General features: G+C 38.0%; 1 protein-coding gene across 3 annotated transcripts in view; it reads left to right on the top strand.

The window, feature by feature from the left end:
• The window catches only part of VGLL3 (vestigial like family member 3), a 49337-nt gene that overhangs the window by 13066 nt on the left and 19214 nt on the right, over positions 1-17057 (top strand). For all 3 annotated transcript variants that reach the window (XM_039480582.2, XM_039480583.2, XM_074389152.1), the window contains exon 3: positions 9037-9573. In XM_039480582.2, coding sequence (XP_039336516.2) covers positions 9037-9573 — 537 coding nt within the window. The remainder of the gene's footprint in view (positions 1-9036; positions 9574-17057) is intronic.

Here is a 17057-nt window from a genome sequence, read left to right as displayed (position 1 = left end):
ATACAGACCTTGGGAGCTGTCTGTGTTCTTTTGATAGACTTCTCTGTCCTGATTTGTTGCAGTATTAACTCTTTGTAGTATACAATCTAGGCACTTTTGGAAGCGTCTACATGGTTTAAACTAGTGTTTTTACGTTGATAAAGAAAGTAGAGTACATTGGGCTTCTGTATTTCTTTCTCTATCGAGGTCACAGAGATGTGTTTGAAACTGATTTCTGACTCACAGAAAATTATTGGTGACATCTAAATCAGGGTAATTACAGGGTTACAGAAAAACATAATACATCATTCCAATGACAGCTTCAGATAAATCTATTACAGCAGTGATTTCTTCCAAACTCACCGGGTTATAGGAATGACTTACTAAAATGGTTCTCAAGGTATGATTTTCCTGACCCGGAGCATCAGTTCCACACGGGAGCTTGTTAGAAGCACAAATTCTTGGGCTCCACCCCAGAACTGCAGAATCATAAACTCTGAGGTGGGGCAATCTGTGTCTTAATCAGCCTTCCCAGTGACTCAGTTGCAGGCTTGAGTTTGATAATCATTCATCTAGTGCTGTTAGACAGTTTGCAGGCCCCCCCTTATCTTGAATCTCTTGACCTGGAATCTTCATAGGAAGGTGTGGAAATCACACTTTAGCAAGGGTATGGGTGACTCCTATCATGAGGAAAAGCTGGCCACCTGTGGACAGGGCCAGGTGAGCAGTGGGCAATGACTAGTGATCCCCTATCAGCAGCCCAGGAGTGGTTCTGCTCTACTGTAAAAGTCCTGGCCACATGGAATTGCTGGGTCTGATTTTTCTTACCTGCTTTACCTTTCTTTTCTTCTCTCCTTCCTTCCCTCCCTGCTTGCTTGCTCTCCTCTCATCTCCTTTCCTTCTTTTTTTTTTTTCTTTACTTCCTTATTTTTCCTTTTAGTAAACATAAACAACACTAAACAGTGACTCTAAAGGGGAAGGTGAATTACAAATAAAATATCCAAGTCCTTGATAGAAATGAATTGAAATACATACCACTTATTAGATTAGTAAATATTATGGACCTACTATGAGAACCGAGACTCAGTCCTTGGAAGCCCAAGGTGCTTATGTAATCAACTAAGGTCCTATTTAACAGGACATGATGAATATCTTTAATAATTTGTAGAGGAGGAAAATAGGAAAACATCAGTGAATTAGATGGCTTTAATAAATAATTTGCTATATCAATAATAAATCCTATCATGAAAATCTGTCCCAGGAGAGTAGCAACCATAATGTCTACTTCTTTTATCACATGGGCATATGCAACCTTCCTATCATTTAACCTGAAAGGTCATAATTAAATGAAAGGTGACCCAATTTTTCCTTGGTGTGAGAGTGATTGTCTATAGTATCATATTCAAAATAATTTTAAGTGTTATATCGTGAATGTGCAGAAATCCTACGACACATCAGCGTTTTCTCTGTAATTTGTGTAACACAATATACAAGGTCCTTTAGTAGATGTTAAATTTTAGCATAGACAGGGTTTATAAATAAATTATTAGAATTTTATTGGAATCATCTTCAATTTGATTTTCAAGTGTGTCTCCTGTTTGATTTATTTACTTACTCAGCAAACGTTTCTCAGCCTCCTGTTATGTGTTAAGCAATGTGCTGAGTCCGGAGACTGTATCAGTGAAGGAGACAGCCCAAGGCTCTACCCTCATGAACTTCGCCATAGTTGTCTTTAGTTGTGAATTAGTCAGATTTAGATAAACGTATTAAAACATGGCCCTGACGTTTTGGGTTAGAAACTGAAAACAAACAATTGTTACCAAAGGTGCTATTTTACATAAGGTGATAAAAAAAGCCCGGTCTGACACAGTTGTGTTTGAGCAGATAGCTGAAGGAAATAAGAATACTCATCATGTGGTTATTTAGGGAAAAATAATTCTACACAGAGGGGCCAGACAGTACAAAGGCCCTGAAGATGTATTGAACTTCGAATAATACTGCATACGAAGCAAAAATACTGGTGTGAGGGGAACAAAATGAAAAGTGATAGGTGGAGAACAGCTACTTTAGAGCTGTGTGTGTGTGTGTGTGTGTGTGTGTGTGTGTGTGTGTGTCAGAGTTTTGCTCTTATCACCCAAGCTGCAGTGCAATGGCACAATCTCAGCTCACTGCAACCTCTGCCTCCTGGGTTCACGATTCTCCTGCCTCAGCCTCCGGAGTAGCTGGGATTACAGGTGCCTGCCCCCACGCCCAGCTGATTTTTGTTTGTTTGTTTGTTTTTTAGTAGAGACACAGTTTCACCATGTTGGCCAGGCTGGTCTCGAACTCCTGACTTCAGGTGATCCACCCACCTCAGCCTCCCAAAGTGCTGGGATTACTGGCGCGAGCCACCACGTCTGGCTATTTTAAAGCTTTTTACATTAGTTTATCAGAGTATACCAGGAATGCAGCATGCACTTCAATTTTCATCTCCTATTCTCCCACTAAGTCTACAAACACCACATCTGCTTATCATTCCTCATTTTTTCTGATGCTCACAGCAATGTGTTTCTATGTGGAAAATCTGAAATAAATATGAATTGATTAAGTGACTGAATTAAATGAACCAATTTCATACCAGGTATCCAGAATTAGAAAACAAAAAAGCCTTTAATAGAAAATTTCTTTGTATTAAGTTATATGAAATCTTTGGGTACAGTTTTCTTATTTATAAAACAAGGTGGTTGAATTCAATAATTGGTAAAAATCTTTTCTTCTGTAAAGTTCTGTGATTTCAAACGTATTATTTGCTTTTCTTAGAACTTTGCCAGGGTTGTCTTTAGTTGCGAATTAGTCAGATTTAGATAAACGTATAAAACTTGCATAGGATTTACAGGAGAGCCACAAACGGAAATTAAAGATATAGAAAACATCTTAAAGAAGAGGTTCAATAAAATGAGATTCACATTTTCATTCTCATAAAATAAGAGAGTTAGTGACAATTTAATTTTAATTGGCAACGCTACACAGGATTGGAAGAATGCAGTCTTTGGAATCCATTTGTTTTAGATTCATGTTCCAGCCATTACCTTCTGCTTGCAATGTGATCTTGGATTACTAAATTAAAATCTCTTACATCAGCTTCCTCAACTGTAATATATGTTTAAGGATACCCATCTCCTAGAGTGATTGTAAAGATTTTTTTAATAATGTATAGGAATCATTTAGCATAGAGCTTGATTCAAGGTGCTAAATGAAAGTCAGATGCCTTTTCTCTTTTCCTTAAGTAAGTTTTCACTCATTTGGCACATAGAAAACAAACCCTGAATCTTTATCCAGGAACATTGTTTTCTGGAACTTTGTGTTTTTGGTACAAAACACAGAGTCCTAGATAATAGTAGATAGTAAAGGCTATTGATAATGTTAGTCCATGGTAATAATGCTCAGAAAGGAACTGCTGACTAAGTGTTAAAGGGTCTAGTTTCCAGCATCAAGTTATGACAGTGCCACAGAAGTGGTACCGTGCTACAAACAAATATAATAACTGAATCATGTTTGACTGTAGTTCCATGGTAAATCTTTAGACAAAGAATAGTGTGTGTCGGCTAATTATGAAATAATGGTTGTAGTTTGAATGTGTATCATCTTGATGAAGCCGGGAACCTTATTTTAGGTATTTTTCAGCTGTAAGGCAAACAGTGACAGAAAACATGTGTATTTTATTTGGCCCCATGTCTCACCAGTTACCTCTAATCCTGCTATATATTCTAATGGGGTTGAGAGAAGTTCATTTCTCCATTAAAAAAAAAAAAACCTAACAAACTCACGCCTGTAATCCCAGCACTTTGGGAGACCAAGGTGGATGGATCACCTGAAGTCAGGAGTTCGAGACCAGCCTGGCCAACATGGTGAAACCCAGTCTCTACTAAAAATATAAAAAATTAGCCAGGCATGGTGGAAGGCGCCTATGATCCCAACTGCTTGGGAGGCTGAGGCAGAAGAATCGTTTGAGCCCAGGAGGCGGAGGTTGCAGTGAGTCGAGATTGTGCCGTTGCATTCCAGTTTGGACGACAGAGTGAGATTCCACCTTAAAAAAAAAAAAAGAAAGAAAGAAAAAGAAAGAAGGAAGGAAGGAAGGAAGGAAAAGAAAGAATGAAAGAAGGAAGGAAGGACAAAAGGAAGGAAAGAAGGAAGGAAAGATGAATATGAGTGTTTCTTTATCTCCATATAAATGTGTTTATTGACACCCTTTTCCTAGAGTTATTATAAAGATTTTTAAAAATAATCTATATGACTAATTTAGCATTTAGCACAGAGCTAAACATTAGCTTCAAATTTGTCTATGCACTGATCTTTACAGAATGCGTGTGTGTGTGTGTGTGTGTGTGTGTGTGTGTGTGTTGTAGAAAAGGGAGGGAGTTATGTCAAGCCACAGCAGAGTAGATCACTGACTTAAAACCATACTGAATGCTAATCTGATATTGTAGTTGCAAAGAAAATGATCTGTTGGCTCATTGATGTACATAGGGCCTTCTTGGGCAATTCATTCTCATCGGAAAGAACTCTCAAAATAAGTACAAAACCTAAATGGTCAAATGGAGACAGGAAAAGGAGGGCCCGTCTGATGAACTGGCTGATACTGGAAATGAACAGAATGTCCACAGGACCAAGACATGGGGACAAAAGTGAGGTATGACTTATCTCACCCTGCTGCCTCCAAGGAGTATCGGCATCTGACATCACCAGTTGAAACTCATTGTAGTCACAAGGCCCATTTTGAGCAACTCTAGAAGAAAGTAACTAGAGGGCAATGTTTGGACATAATGTTAATGCATAATTACTGAATGACAGCAAACATTGGAACACATGTCATTTCACCTCTGACCCAGTCATTTATTTCCATGGGAAGAACAATAGAATGACAATGAAATTACAGCAAGAACACCTCAGGTTAAGTATTGAGGAGAATTTTGTTTTTTAACTGATATTAATAAAAAACATAAAAATGTTACATTTTAACATGATAATAATGTTTTTAATCAATAATTGATTTGAATAATGTGCTTTCTGGACAGGTTTAAGATGATTTGGAGGTTCTGCGACACTTCGTTGTGCCATTTTCTTTCTCATTTAGTTTTTGTTATTTTTAAAATTAAGTAATAAGGTGTATCATTCCTTGAATTTTGAATCTTATCTTTCCTACATTTTTTTACCATGAGAGTTTTTTATATTGGTTTTTGGGGGAGTGTGTGTGTGTGTCTGTGTGTGTTTAAAAAAGAGACATTTAGAATCAATCCACAAAGTATCCTAGCTATTATGAAGTTGAAAGAAATACCTGGTATTCTACGCAGAATTCTTTCATGTCTTTAAAATATGTTTCTGGCCTAAATCAGATAGTGAGGTTACTTGGTTTGCATTGGACAATGTATCAATATTATCATTTTCTTTTTTTGTCTAGAAATAAACCTCTGTGTATGTTTGTTTGTGTAATATTTTTAACCCCAGATGCAAATTGAAACAAAATTATAGTTAGGCTTTTTGTATGTGTTACAGTGTCAGTGTTAGCCTCATTCAAATATTGAGGTTAACATCATCTGTATATCAGGTAATATTGAATCCAAAGTCACCATATAGTGTTAATAGCATACAGTACTATATTGCCTCCACTAACTTGAAATGTAATATTGCATAGAAATAGTTCATGCAGTTTTTCATGTTTTCTTCATCCAACAAATATGGCTGTGATTAAGTACTCATAAGCGAAGAGTCATGTAATGAAAAAAATTTGCATACATATGAAATAAGCACACTGATTCTCAGGCATGAAGAAAAGCATATCATCTTTTCCTTTGTATCAAGATTCTTTAAACAAGCAAGATACCAAATAGTGATTTTGAAGTATAAACTTCTTCATAAACATATTTTCCATTCAATATTGTTTCACTTGTAAATGCAACAGGTTTTTTTTAAAGGGCTGCGTAGATCTTTGCAAACTTTATATTAATCTCAAGAGACACATTAACTGGGAAAATATTAAGTTCCTTTTAATTTTATTTTTCCCTGGAGCACTTTAAAACTTTGTTCAATCTTTATGGAGTGCATTTTCAAAAACAGATTTCTACTTTTCTTAATAAAGTCTTCACTAATCACAGTACAATTCTTCATAAATAGACTAATAATATTTTTTGATAAGGAATTCATTCATTATTCACATTTGTGTGTGCATATTGAAAATGCATAAGCATCTATAAAATAAGATTGGCTCCATGTACATATAAATGAGACTAAAAGCATACAAAGAAATGTTATATACTCTCTGTACTTTTGACATCTTAATGGGGGATTTTAATAAAGGGAACTCTGTATCTCTGGCTAGTACTTGTGGTCGGGGTTCAACAGTTTTCATAACAGGATTCTAGCCTCTCCAGGATATGGTAGTTAGAAGCAGAATGAAGGATTTGATCCCAAAGATGGGAGTTGTGAGAGCAAAATAGCAGATGTGTGGTAGCAAAGGTGACCTATATAGAATAAGGAGCCTCTATAAACTTGGGTTTTTAAGCTTTAAACATTGATGGCTTTCATTGTAGGTATGATAGAAATATTCTACAAATGACCATAATCTAAGGCAAATTGAATTTTCTTCTCACAAGTTATATGAATTTTCTTCTCATCATTAATAGTATTTTTCACATTTTGCAAAGTGATGATTGTTAAAGAAAACATTTACCTCAATACCAGTAAGTTTGAGTTTAGGTGGTATTTTTGGATAAATTGTGATTTTGACCAAAGAAAGTCATTCAATTAAAAGTTTTCTGAGGTTGTTTGAAGACTTAAAAAGTGCACTTCCATTCTTTGCCTTTTGAAGAACATCATTTCCTAGATTTCCCCCAAGTGTTTTGAGATCTGTGGAGATGTAGCGAAGGAGGGAATTGACTGTGAATAGTTGACCTCAAGATGAATGGGATGAATGATCATAGCTTTGGTGCCCAGAGGAAGGGAAAGAGCTTGCAGTGCTGCTGCCACAGCCTTTAGGGGAGAGAAAATGTTCAAACACCACAGTAATAGCCTAATCATGTTAACCATATGACATATGTGGTAGTTGATAGAAGTTTTTTAAGCTATCCTTCATTCATACCCTTCATTCAGTGGAAAGATATAGGAAGGTCCTTTTATGTGGAACCCAGTATAAAAATACTCTCTTAAACTTGCATGACTAATGTTCTTAGAAAATAGCATCTTCTATAGATAAAAATAATCCATAGGACACTTCACAGACTGTTAGCAGTATTAAGCCAGTAGATAATTTGAGTTAATGAATTCAAAGACTTCATTTTTGCTGCGAAATAAAGTAAGCCATGGAAAGATCGGTGGGTCCATCTGGGGTGATAAAATGCGATAGGGTAAGACCTAGGATCAAAGCTGGGCTCCTTGGTCTCCCGACCCAGTGCTTGTTCAGTTACACAGCATTGTAGGCAACAGGCTACAGGTGGAGGCACTGATCTTTCTATAAACGGATTTGACTATGTCACTTTCTAGATTAAGACCCTTCAAAGCCTTGAGACCCTACTACCTCAGCATAGAATCCACCTTCAGTACCATGGCCAGCAAGTCTACAATCTGGGTCCTTATTTTAATAGTCCTTTTTTTTTTTTTTTTTTTTTGTTATCTCTGCCTACTGAACTCTTTTTGTCTTTCAAATGCTGCTTCTGTTTCTCTCTCTCTCTCTCTCTCTCTCTCTCTCTCTCTCTCTCTCTGTGTGTGTGTGTGTGTGTGTGTAATATATGGCCTTTTCTTACATGCTGGTCTGTTTGCTGAAAGCTCTCTTCCCAGTGCTAGCCCCCACTCAGCCTGTGCTTCTACTTCTCACTTTCTAAGTTGGGTCGGTGCTCCCTGTGCTTCCTGTTGGGAGAATACCAGCCATGTCACCTTGCACATGTCTGTTTCTACTTATCTATCCTTCTGCAGATTGTGACTAAAAATAATGTCTGTTTGGTCATCCCTGACGCCTATGTTTGGTACATGCTAGGTCATATATAAATGTGTTATTATGATTGAGTAGGAAATTGAATTGAGAGTTAGGGGTCTGTTTTTTCTCGTTCTTATTTGTCTCGAAGTGCTATTTTGTGGTATTTCCTCCCTTCCTCAAATACTTCCTCAAACACGTGACCTCTACTTGAATTTCCTTCACCCATCATTTTGCACAGGATCTTCACCGAATTCTAAATGTTGATAGTTATAAGTGTGCCCCCTTGTGGCACTTTATGAAGAGTACCAGCCATTGGCCATTTAGGCCACGTAGCTTCAAAGCCTAGTCCCATTCTTGCCTTCTTAAGCCTCAGGCGACTTCTCTGTTGGGATTTTCTCATCATGGGGATAATAACAACAATTATCCCATAGGCCTGGAATGAAACTCCTATCAGATTATCCATGGAAAACCCCTGACATAGTGTTGGACATTTGATACTGTCATTAAATATTAACCACTTTTGTTCTTGGTCTAGAGACTCCCAGATCTCCACAATCAATCAATCAATCAATCAATCAATCAATAAGCCTGGAATACACTCTACTTAATGGAAAATGAGTATTAGAATAAGTAACTATAATCTTCCATTCGTACCTTTGGCATTAACATGTTTCATTTAAATGAAAATTGTATTTACACTTAGAAGTTGATAAAAATGATCATTTCCAACTTACAGAAACCTCACTTACGGCATAAGCTTTCTTTACCAGTGAAGTGGGTAGCTATGACGTCCCCTTAGACCTAATGGCTGCAGGGTACTCAGAAGGAAATGAATTTTTTCAATCTCCAAATCGCAAACGTTAGCACAGACTGTGACAACATAAGCCAAGCAAAGCAAATGGAGGGGGGCTCATTCAACACTTTGGATCCTGCACGTGGACCCACTGGCTTGCGAGGCTAGAGGCCAACCTGGAATCAATTCGCCCGTTTGAGGAGAATATGAGAGTATGCTAATTTGACTGCTTGTTAAATGTTATTGGACAATTAAAGGCAACTCTATTCCAAAACTGAGTCTTTTGTTAATAATGTTTTTTTATTTTCTGTCTTCTCAGACAGCTCAGCTCTCTCAAGCCAACGGAATAGTTTCTCAACTTCCTTTTGGACCAGCTCTTACCAGCCCCCACCTGCACCCTGTCTGGGGGGAGTTCATCCCGACTTCCAGGTCACTGGACCCCCTGGCACCTTTTCTGCAGCTGACCCCAGTCCCTGGCCAGGACACAGCCTGCATCAGACTGGCCCAGCCCCTCCCCCTCCTGTGTCTGAGTCCTGGCCTTATCCTTTGACATCTCAGGTGAGCCCATCCTACAGCCATATGCATGACGTGTACATGCGGCACCACCACCCTCATGCCCACATGCACCACCGCCACCACCACCACCATCACCACCATCACCACCCTCCTGCTGGCTCTGCCCTGGATCCATCCTATGGGCCTCTGCTGATGCCTTCAGTGCATGCGGCCAGGATTCCTGCTCCTCAGTGTGACATCACAAAGACAGAACCGCCTACAGTCACCACTGCTACCTCAGCATGGGCTGGAGCCTTTCATGGAACAGTAGACATAGTGCCCAGTGTGGGATTTGATGCAGGTGAGCTGGTGGGTTTCCTCCTTGCTATAACAAGAAAAGGTTAATTTAAGAAGGGGTGGATCTTTTTGGAAATTTGTTTTGAAATTATTTTTTCTTATCTGTAAAGTTAAACTTTACCAACACGTTTATGGAACCTAGCCATTTTGCAATCATTTCTGCATTCCTGGAGAAACCGGTATGACTAGCTCATGAAATACAGCCCGAGAAAGGTCTAAAGCTTTTCTCTCGTCTCTTCAGCTGGTAGTCTGGTTCTCTTTAAATGGAATCTCTGGGACCTTCTGTTTACAAAGAACTGAGCCCATTTCTCAAATTTCCCATGTCTCTGCGCGTTATACCATGTGTTAGGCCTCATAGAATTCAGAAATAGTGCCCTTGGGTAAGTTACTTCCTCTCCTTCTTTGTTAGGCCTTACGTATGACTTATAAAAACTGCTTTGTGAAACGTAGTCTGTAATGTAGCCCTTGGAAAAGGGATTGTCGAACATGTTTTAGATGAATGAATTCTTCTTCCTTCCTCCCCTCCTTTCCCCTTCCCGTCCTCCCCCGGCTTCACCCTCTGCTGCTTTTCCTCCTTTTCGCTTTCTTATTCCTCTTCCTTTGTTCCTCTCCTCCCTCCCTGTCTCTGATTTAAATAACACAAGACTTAAAAGACTACTATAAAATTTATATCCAACAGCTTTAGAAACAAATAGTAAGAAAACAATTTCTTCACAGGGCATTCATGTCCTCTCTGAAATTCACTGGTTCTGAAGGTTATAGTGTTACATGTCTGAGCTTGATTTTTGGACCAGACTAGTCATATTAATAGTGTTCATAGTTCTGAGCTCAGGAATTCACATGCATCAGAGTCCAAAGAGACAAATTGGCCATTGCATCGCTGGAGTCTACATTCCAATTTGGTGGGTCTCAGGTCCTTCTGCTAGAACACTTTGTGGTATAGTGGAACTCTCTTTCCAAAATTAAAATGAATTCTTTCCTTCCTTAGTTTCTCTATAGTAGGGAGAACCCTTAATCATGTGCTAGTTCACAACAAATAATTCCCCAGAGTCATAAATGCTCAGCTTTATTTTACCTCTCCTGTGACCTGAGTGGAACATTGTGATTTTGGTTAACCATTCTCTACTGAGCTTTGCATTGCTGATCATTGCACCATCTAACCCATTTCAGCTTCCTATGGAGGCTGGGTCCAAGCTGCTTTTCTAAACAAAATATCAGGGGACTTGGTAGTCCCTCCGTAGAAGAGTATATGGTAAAACTAGCCCTCACTGGCTTCCCTTTTTTCTTTGCCACATATCAGCAAAATAAAGACAACTTGGGAGTCATGTGATGCCTGGGGCCAGATCTTTATTAGAGTTCCCAACTCGGCAGCTGCCTTCATGGGCAGCAGGTCTCAGGAGACTCTTCTCTGTCTTACGTGATACCTACGTGGCGAGCGTAACAATGCTCTTCGCAGGCAAAGGATGTGTTCTTCCCTCTGTGAAGTCTACCAGTAAGGGGGAAATGGGTGTGACTGTTGCTCTTTCATTTTGATGGCCTACTTTTGTGCTTGTTCACTTTGGTGTGAACTTGATTCACTGACTTGTTACAGGATTTCAGCTTGAAACAATCTCATCAAGATGAAAAGCCATTCTCACAGCTTTTGGAAGAAGAAAAGTGGGTTTTTGTTCTCTGAAAATTCTTGAGAGGACACAGTTGGATATAATTTATAATAATTATTCATACTTACAGAGTTAAGAATGAGCATTTATGACTCACAATATAAGGCATTACCTGAGGTACTTTATACACAGACACACACACACACATCTGTAAACAGACACTACTACTTTAAATTCTTAAACCAAATCTGAGCTAGATCTTGTTACTTTCATTTGTGAACAAGGAACCTGAGGCTCAGAAAACTACTTGCTTAAATTGCATTTTTATGTCTCCAAGCTGAAGTTTGAACTAAGATGTGTCCCTTTCTAAGGGACTGCTGTGATAATATCACCTCGTATAAGTAAATCAGGTAAAATTAAGTGACTTCGACTACTAAAATGGATAATAGTGAAAGATGAAAGTTTTCCTATTGGATGCGTGGAATGCTGCCCTTTGTCAGTGTGGGTTTAGGGCAGTGATCAGGATTCATTCCTATTTCATAAATTTTGACCCAATTGAGAAAACAAAGGAATCATGAAAATAAAGATTAAAATTATTAGCATAATCATTGATCAGGCAGAATTGGAAATTCTTCATTAGGCTTACTGCCACAATTAGACTTCCTACTGCCTTCAGCTAAATTTAGATTCTGGAACATGCAGTTCTAGGGAAATCTGGACTTCAGAGAAGATTCCCATAGATACCTTTCTTGGTATACAGTTTAGAGCTCCATTACTGTTAAGAGATTGATGATTGCTCAGATTTTTTCTCTGAAAAACATAATCTGAGTTCTAACTCTTGTGCAGTTTTCCTACAAAAGGCACAAACAGGAGGACAGTGCACCATCATGCATGCGGGCTGGCCCAAAAGAGAGACAAAGAGGCTGAGCCATATGTGGCCATTTTATTCTGCTAAACTTGGATATAATAACAAACATTACATCTCGCTTTCTTAGAGAGGGCAGGAGTTAGAGAGGGGTGTTGTAGGTTAATTTTTCTAGAAAACAGACTCAGACTGATATTTGCTTGTAGATAATTTATGGGATAATATTATCAGGGCAATATCTTTGTAGGAAGAGAGATTTGGGTAGAAGTCTCACTGATAAAGTTAATAGAGGCCTGTATTCCACAGGGAGCTCTGGAGTGAGATGGTTCTTCATAACTGTTCTGCCTAGGGTCAAGGGGGTTGGGCTTTTGCATTCCTTCATTGACAACTTAAAAGCTGTGATCTGCCTCTGTGAAGGGGACATGATACTGGGCAAGGGGGGTTCAACTGAAGGCAATTCCCAAAGAGGGAAACAACTGAGAGTCAGGAATTGCCAGAAGCAGCAGAATAAATGCCTCGGTCCTAAAGGGAGAGGGATCTGGTTGCACACCACAGTGTCCACTAAAGACGGACAGCAAAAGGGTAGTAGCTACTCTACCACTTTTCCAACTACTTTTAAATGAACAGAAGTTTCTACATAATAGGACCAAGCTAGGAAAGGGTAGTAGAGCAGTTGGGAACAGTGAGAGTTGGGTCCCTCTATATAACCTGTGTCACGTTGGCCTGACCATACAGCCTGAACCAGTGACTCTGCTGAGAACTCAGTATCGATACTGGGTAGCTACTGAGCAGCCAAGAGATGAAGCTTCATGTATCATATAACTTCTCAAAGTCCAGGTGACCTGGACTATTAAAATATAGGTAATTTTCATATCTATTAGAAAGTAAATACATTAATCCAATTATTTTTAGAACAACTTGGTAAAAATATGAAATTTTCTTTCTTTCTTTCTTTTTTTTTTTTTTTTTTTTTTGATGGAGTCTTGCTCTGTTGCCCAGGCTGGAGTGCAGTGGCACCATGTTGGCTCAACACAACCTCTGCCTCCTGGGTTCAAGCTATTTGCCTGTCTCAACCTCCCAAGTAGCTGGGACTACAGACACATGCTACCATGCCTGGTGATATTTTGTATTTTTAGTGGAGACGGGTTTTCACTATGTTGGCCAGGCTGGTTTCAAACTCCTGACCTCAGGTGATCTGCCCACCTCGGCCACCCAAAATGCTGGGTTAATGGGCATGAGCCACAGCACCCAGCCTAAAAACATGAAATTTTCATCAGTAGAGAAATGATGTCTTAGTGCTTTCAAGGTGTTATAATAAAATACCATGCACTGGGTAGCTTATAAACAACAGATACTTATTGTCATAGTTTTGGACTCTGGGAAATCCAAGATCAAGGTTCTGAAATATTTGATGTCTTATAAGGGCCTGTTGTTTAGATGCCCATCTTTTCATTGTAACCTCATAAGGTGAAAGGGGCAAATTAAGGATCTCTTTCATAAGGGCAATAATACCATTCAGAAGGGCTCCACCCTCATAACCTAATTACCTTCTAAGGCTCACTTTCTAAAATCGTCATCTTGGGGGTTAGGATTTCAACGTCTGAATTTATTTGGAGGGGAGTCATAAGCATTCCTTTCATTGCAACTGGTTTAATAATTTTAGGTGCATATTTTTCTTTGCAGTTATTTAAATAAATTAAGGAAATCTTGAAATCTACAAGGTTGAACATAATATAATGTTTAGTGACAAAATTTTATAGTATCATGTATAGCATAATCCAGGGGTTAGCAAAATTTTTCTGTAAAGAAACAGATAAAAATACTTTATGCTTTGCTGTTCCATACAGGTCTCTGTTACCTCTATCTAATTCTGCTCTGCTCATGTAGTGTAGAAACAACTATAGGCAAAACTTATATGAAGATGGTTGTGTTCCAGTAAAACTATTGATTGGTGCTGAAATTTGAGTTATATTTATTTCTCACATGTCATGAAATGCTATTCTGCTTTTTTTTTCTTCTTTTCTTCCAATCACTGAAAAATTCACTCTTGAATTCTTAGCTCATGGGTATACATAAACAGGTGATGCTGGATTTGGTCTGTAGGTAATTTCTGACCCCCAGTATTATTCCTGTGTTTTATCTTCTATACACATTCATGAATGTGGGCACATGCGCTTCCTCAAAGAAAATTATCTTGAAGGGTATATCCCAACTTTTAATGGTAGTTAGTGTATGGCATGAGCTTTGAAGCCAGACTGCTTGATTTTATAAGCCTAGCTCTGCCACTTACAAAAGAAACTGACTCTTGACCGACCAATGACTTTACTCTCCTCCTACTTCAACTTCTTTATCTGTGAAGGATACCTAATAGGATTGTTTTGAGAATTAAATTAGTGCACGCAGTAAAGCATTTACAAATATACCAAGCCTATAACAAGTACTCTGTAAATTCTAGCTATGGAAGAGAAGTTGGACAGACTTCCACTTTTTTAACTTCTAAAGATGTGTTATTTAGATGTATTTCACAATAGCATATGCTTCACAATTTTAACAAGTATAGCTGATTGGTCTTATAGTATATTCACAATATTGTGCAACCATTCCCACTAATTACTGAATATTCCATCATCTCAACAAGAACTCCTATTTTTTTTTTTTCAGAAATCACTCCCAATTTTCCCTATCCCCTATGCCTAGCAAATATTAGACTGCTTTCTACCTCTATGGATTTTCTTATTTGGGACATTTCATACAAATGAAATTGTATGACATGTGGCTTTTCGTGTCTTTTTTCACTTAGTACAATGTTTTCAAGTTTCATGCATGTTGTAGCATCTATCATAGATACATTCTTTTTGGGAGGCTAGGTATTTCATTGTGTGGATAAACCACATTTTGCTTATGCATCTGATGCATAAGCAAATGCATATGGACATTTGGTTTGTTTCTACTTTTCAGCTAATAGGAATAATGCTGCGATGAACACTCATGTACAAGTTTTTACATAAATGTGTATTTAGTTCTCTTGGAAATATATCTAGGAGTAGAACTGTGGGATTGAGAGAACCTCCCTTTTTATTTTATATATTTCTATAATTTTGGATTTTTTTTTCAAAGAGCATACATTTGCAATTTTTAAAAATATTTAAGTTTAAATTTTTATTTAAAATTTTATTTTAGTATTTAAATTGTTAAAACCCAGTACAACATACTATAGCAGAGCTTTGAGGTTTGATAGGCAAAACTGCCATATGAATGAAGTAAAGTAGTCCATTTTTTCTGAGGGGCTGAGTGGTGGTGAGGAGAGTGAGGTGCCTCTCACACAAAATTGAAAGGAATCCGTGCTGTCAGGGGTGTGCAAGTGCGTGCCACCCGGCACTTTGCAGCCAGGGCTCCTTATTTCTCTAACCTTTGTCCTGGTGTTGCTTTGCTTTCATGCTACCTAACTCTCACATTTTGCTCCCTCTGTTGAACAGGTATTATATACAGGTACCTTGGAATGATCAGTATGGCATGATCATAAGTCATTTGTATTTCCCCTCCATGTGAAAAATGCCCATCTTTACCAAGAGGCTGTTGACACAAATCTCACATTAGGCTTTTCCCTTTTCCTTTAGTAGTCTTTAAACTGAATCTCATGGGTTCCATAGAAAAAGCACTCAGAATGTGACAATACGGTCTTAACTAAGAAAACAAAACATCTATTCTCAAATGAATTTATTGACAGTACCTACCATATACCTCTTAGAGATTGCAGTTCCCCATAGCATATAAAATGTTTTGTATATTTTTCAGGAGAAGAGCAGCTTAAATTGTGTTTAGCAGGAGATATTTCCACTCTGCTTTTCTTATGAACACATTTTTTGGGGGTGCACTTATTAACTTCTCATTTAGCTTTGTTTCTTCCCTGTAATAGAAGCCATGGTTTTCAACTTTTATGAGTGACTTTCGCCTTACATTAAGCTGCGCGTAATGCAGGTTAACACGAGTAGGTGGGGTCAGAGATAACACCTAGAATAGTTCAATTAATAAGGGATGGTCACAGGATGTGGAGGACTGACTTCAGCTCTCTCAGAGTGTTATACTGGGCTCCTTTGGATGTGAGGAAGAGGAGAGTTAGACGTGGAAATGTTTGTGATCATGTACAATATATTACCAGACATTCATATGGGAATGAAAGAATATGCCTCCTCTCATCATCCTCAGATTTTTTAGTGATGACATTAAGTAAATTCTGACCTGGAAGTCCTCTTTCAGTGGTCATAATCATTCCACGCATTTTACAGAAATGCCGTCATTCTTATTTCCTGTGACTGCCAATTATTTACCTAATGTAAGACATACAATCGTGTACATTCCAGCCAAGTTTAAATTAATTTTTCAAGTGAAGATTTATTAACAAGGGCTTTTTTACTGTTAACAAGTTTAAAATGAAATTTAATCTTAACTTTTATAATTTCCACTTTATCCACTTTGTTTAAATGTACCGAAAACAAAATTAGTCATGCTTTGTGGTGTGACTTCTTCTTTATAAACACAAGCTGCTCATGGCAAGAGATTGTATTCATCTGTAGATCCACAGATTTATTTTTCTTGGGATCCCTCATGTTATTTTAGCTACAATTTTGTTATAAAATATCTATTTTTACTTTGAGGAATGTCACAATAATGCAATATACAGTATACATAAACAACTTAGAATTGAGGTATTCATATACTTTTTGCTAGGAGACATTTAGGTAACCTAACATTAAGCATACAAAATAACATCATATGCTAATACACACAGGCACGCGTGCACACACACACACATACACACAGACATATATTTCACAATTACTTTTGCACAACCTAATATTTCACAGGTTCATGAAATCTAGAGCTTAGAAGGAGTAAACATATGCTGATGTACATTTTGCCTCTCAAAAAAGCACATCCTAATCACTAGCCATTAATTTTTATAAGTAGCCACCTAATAGTGGATTCCATGAGTGAGTCATTATATGTGTTGGCCCCAAACTG

The sequence above is a fragment of the Saimiri boliviensis genome, chromosome 18 (assembly GCF_048565385.1).
Source record: "Saimiri boliviensis isolate mSaiBol1 chromosome 18, mSaiBol1.pri, whole genome shotgun sequence".
Classification (NCBI taxonomy): domain Eukaryota; kingdom Metazoa; phylum Chordata; class Mammalia; order Primates; family Cebidae; genus Saimiri; species Saimiri boliviensis.
Note: the sequence above shows the minus strand (reverse complement) of the source record. Positions and strands in the feature narration are given on the sequence as shown.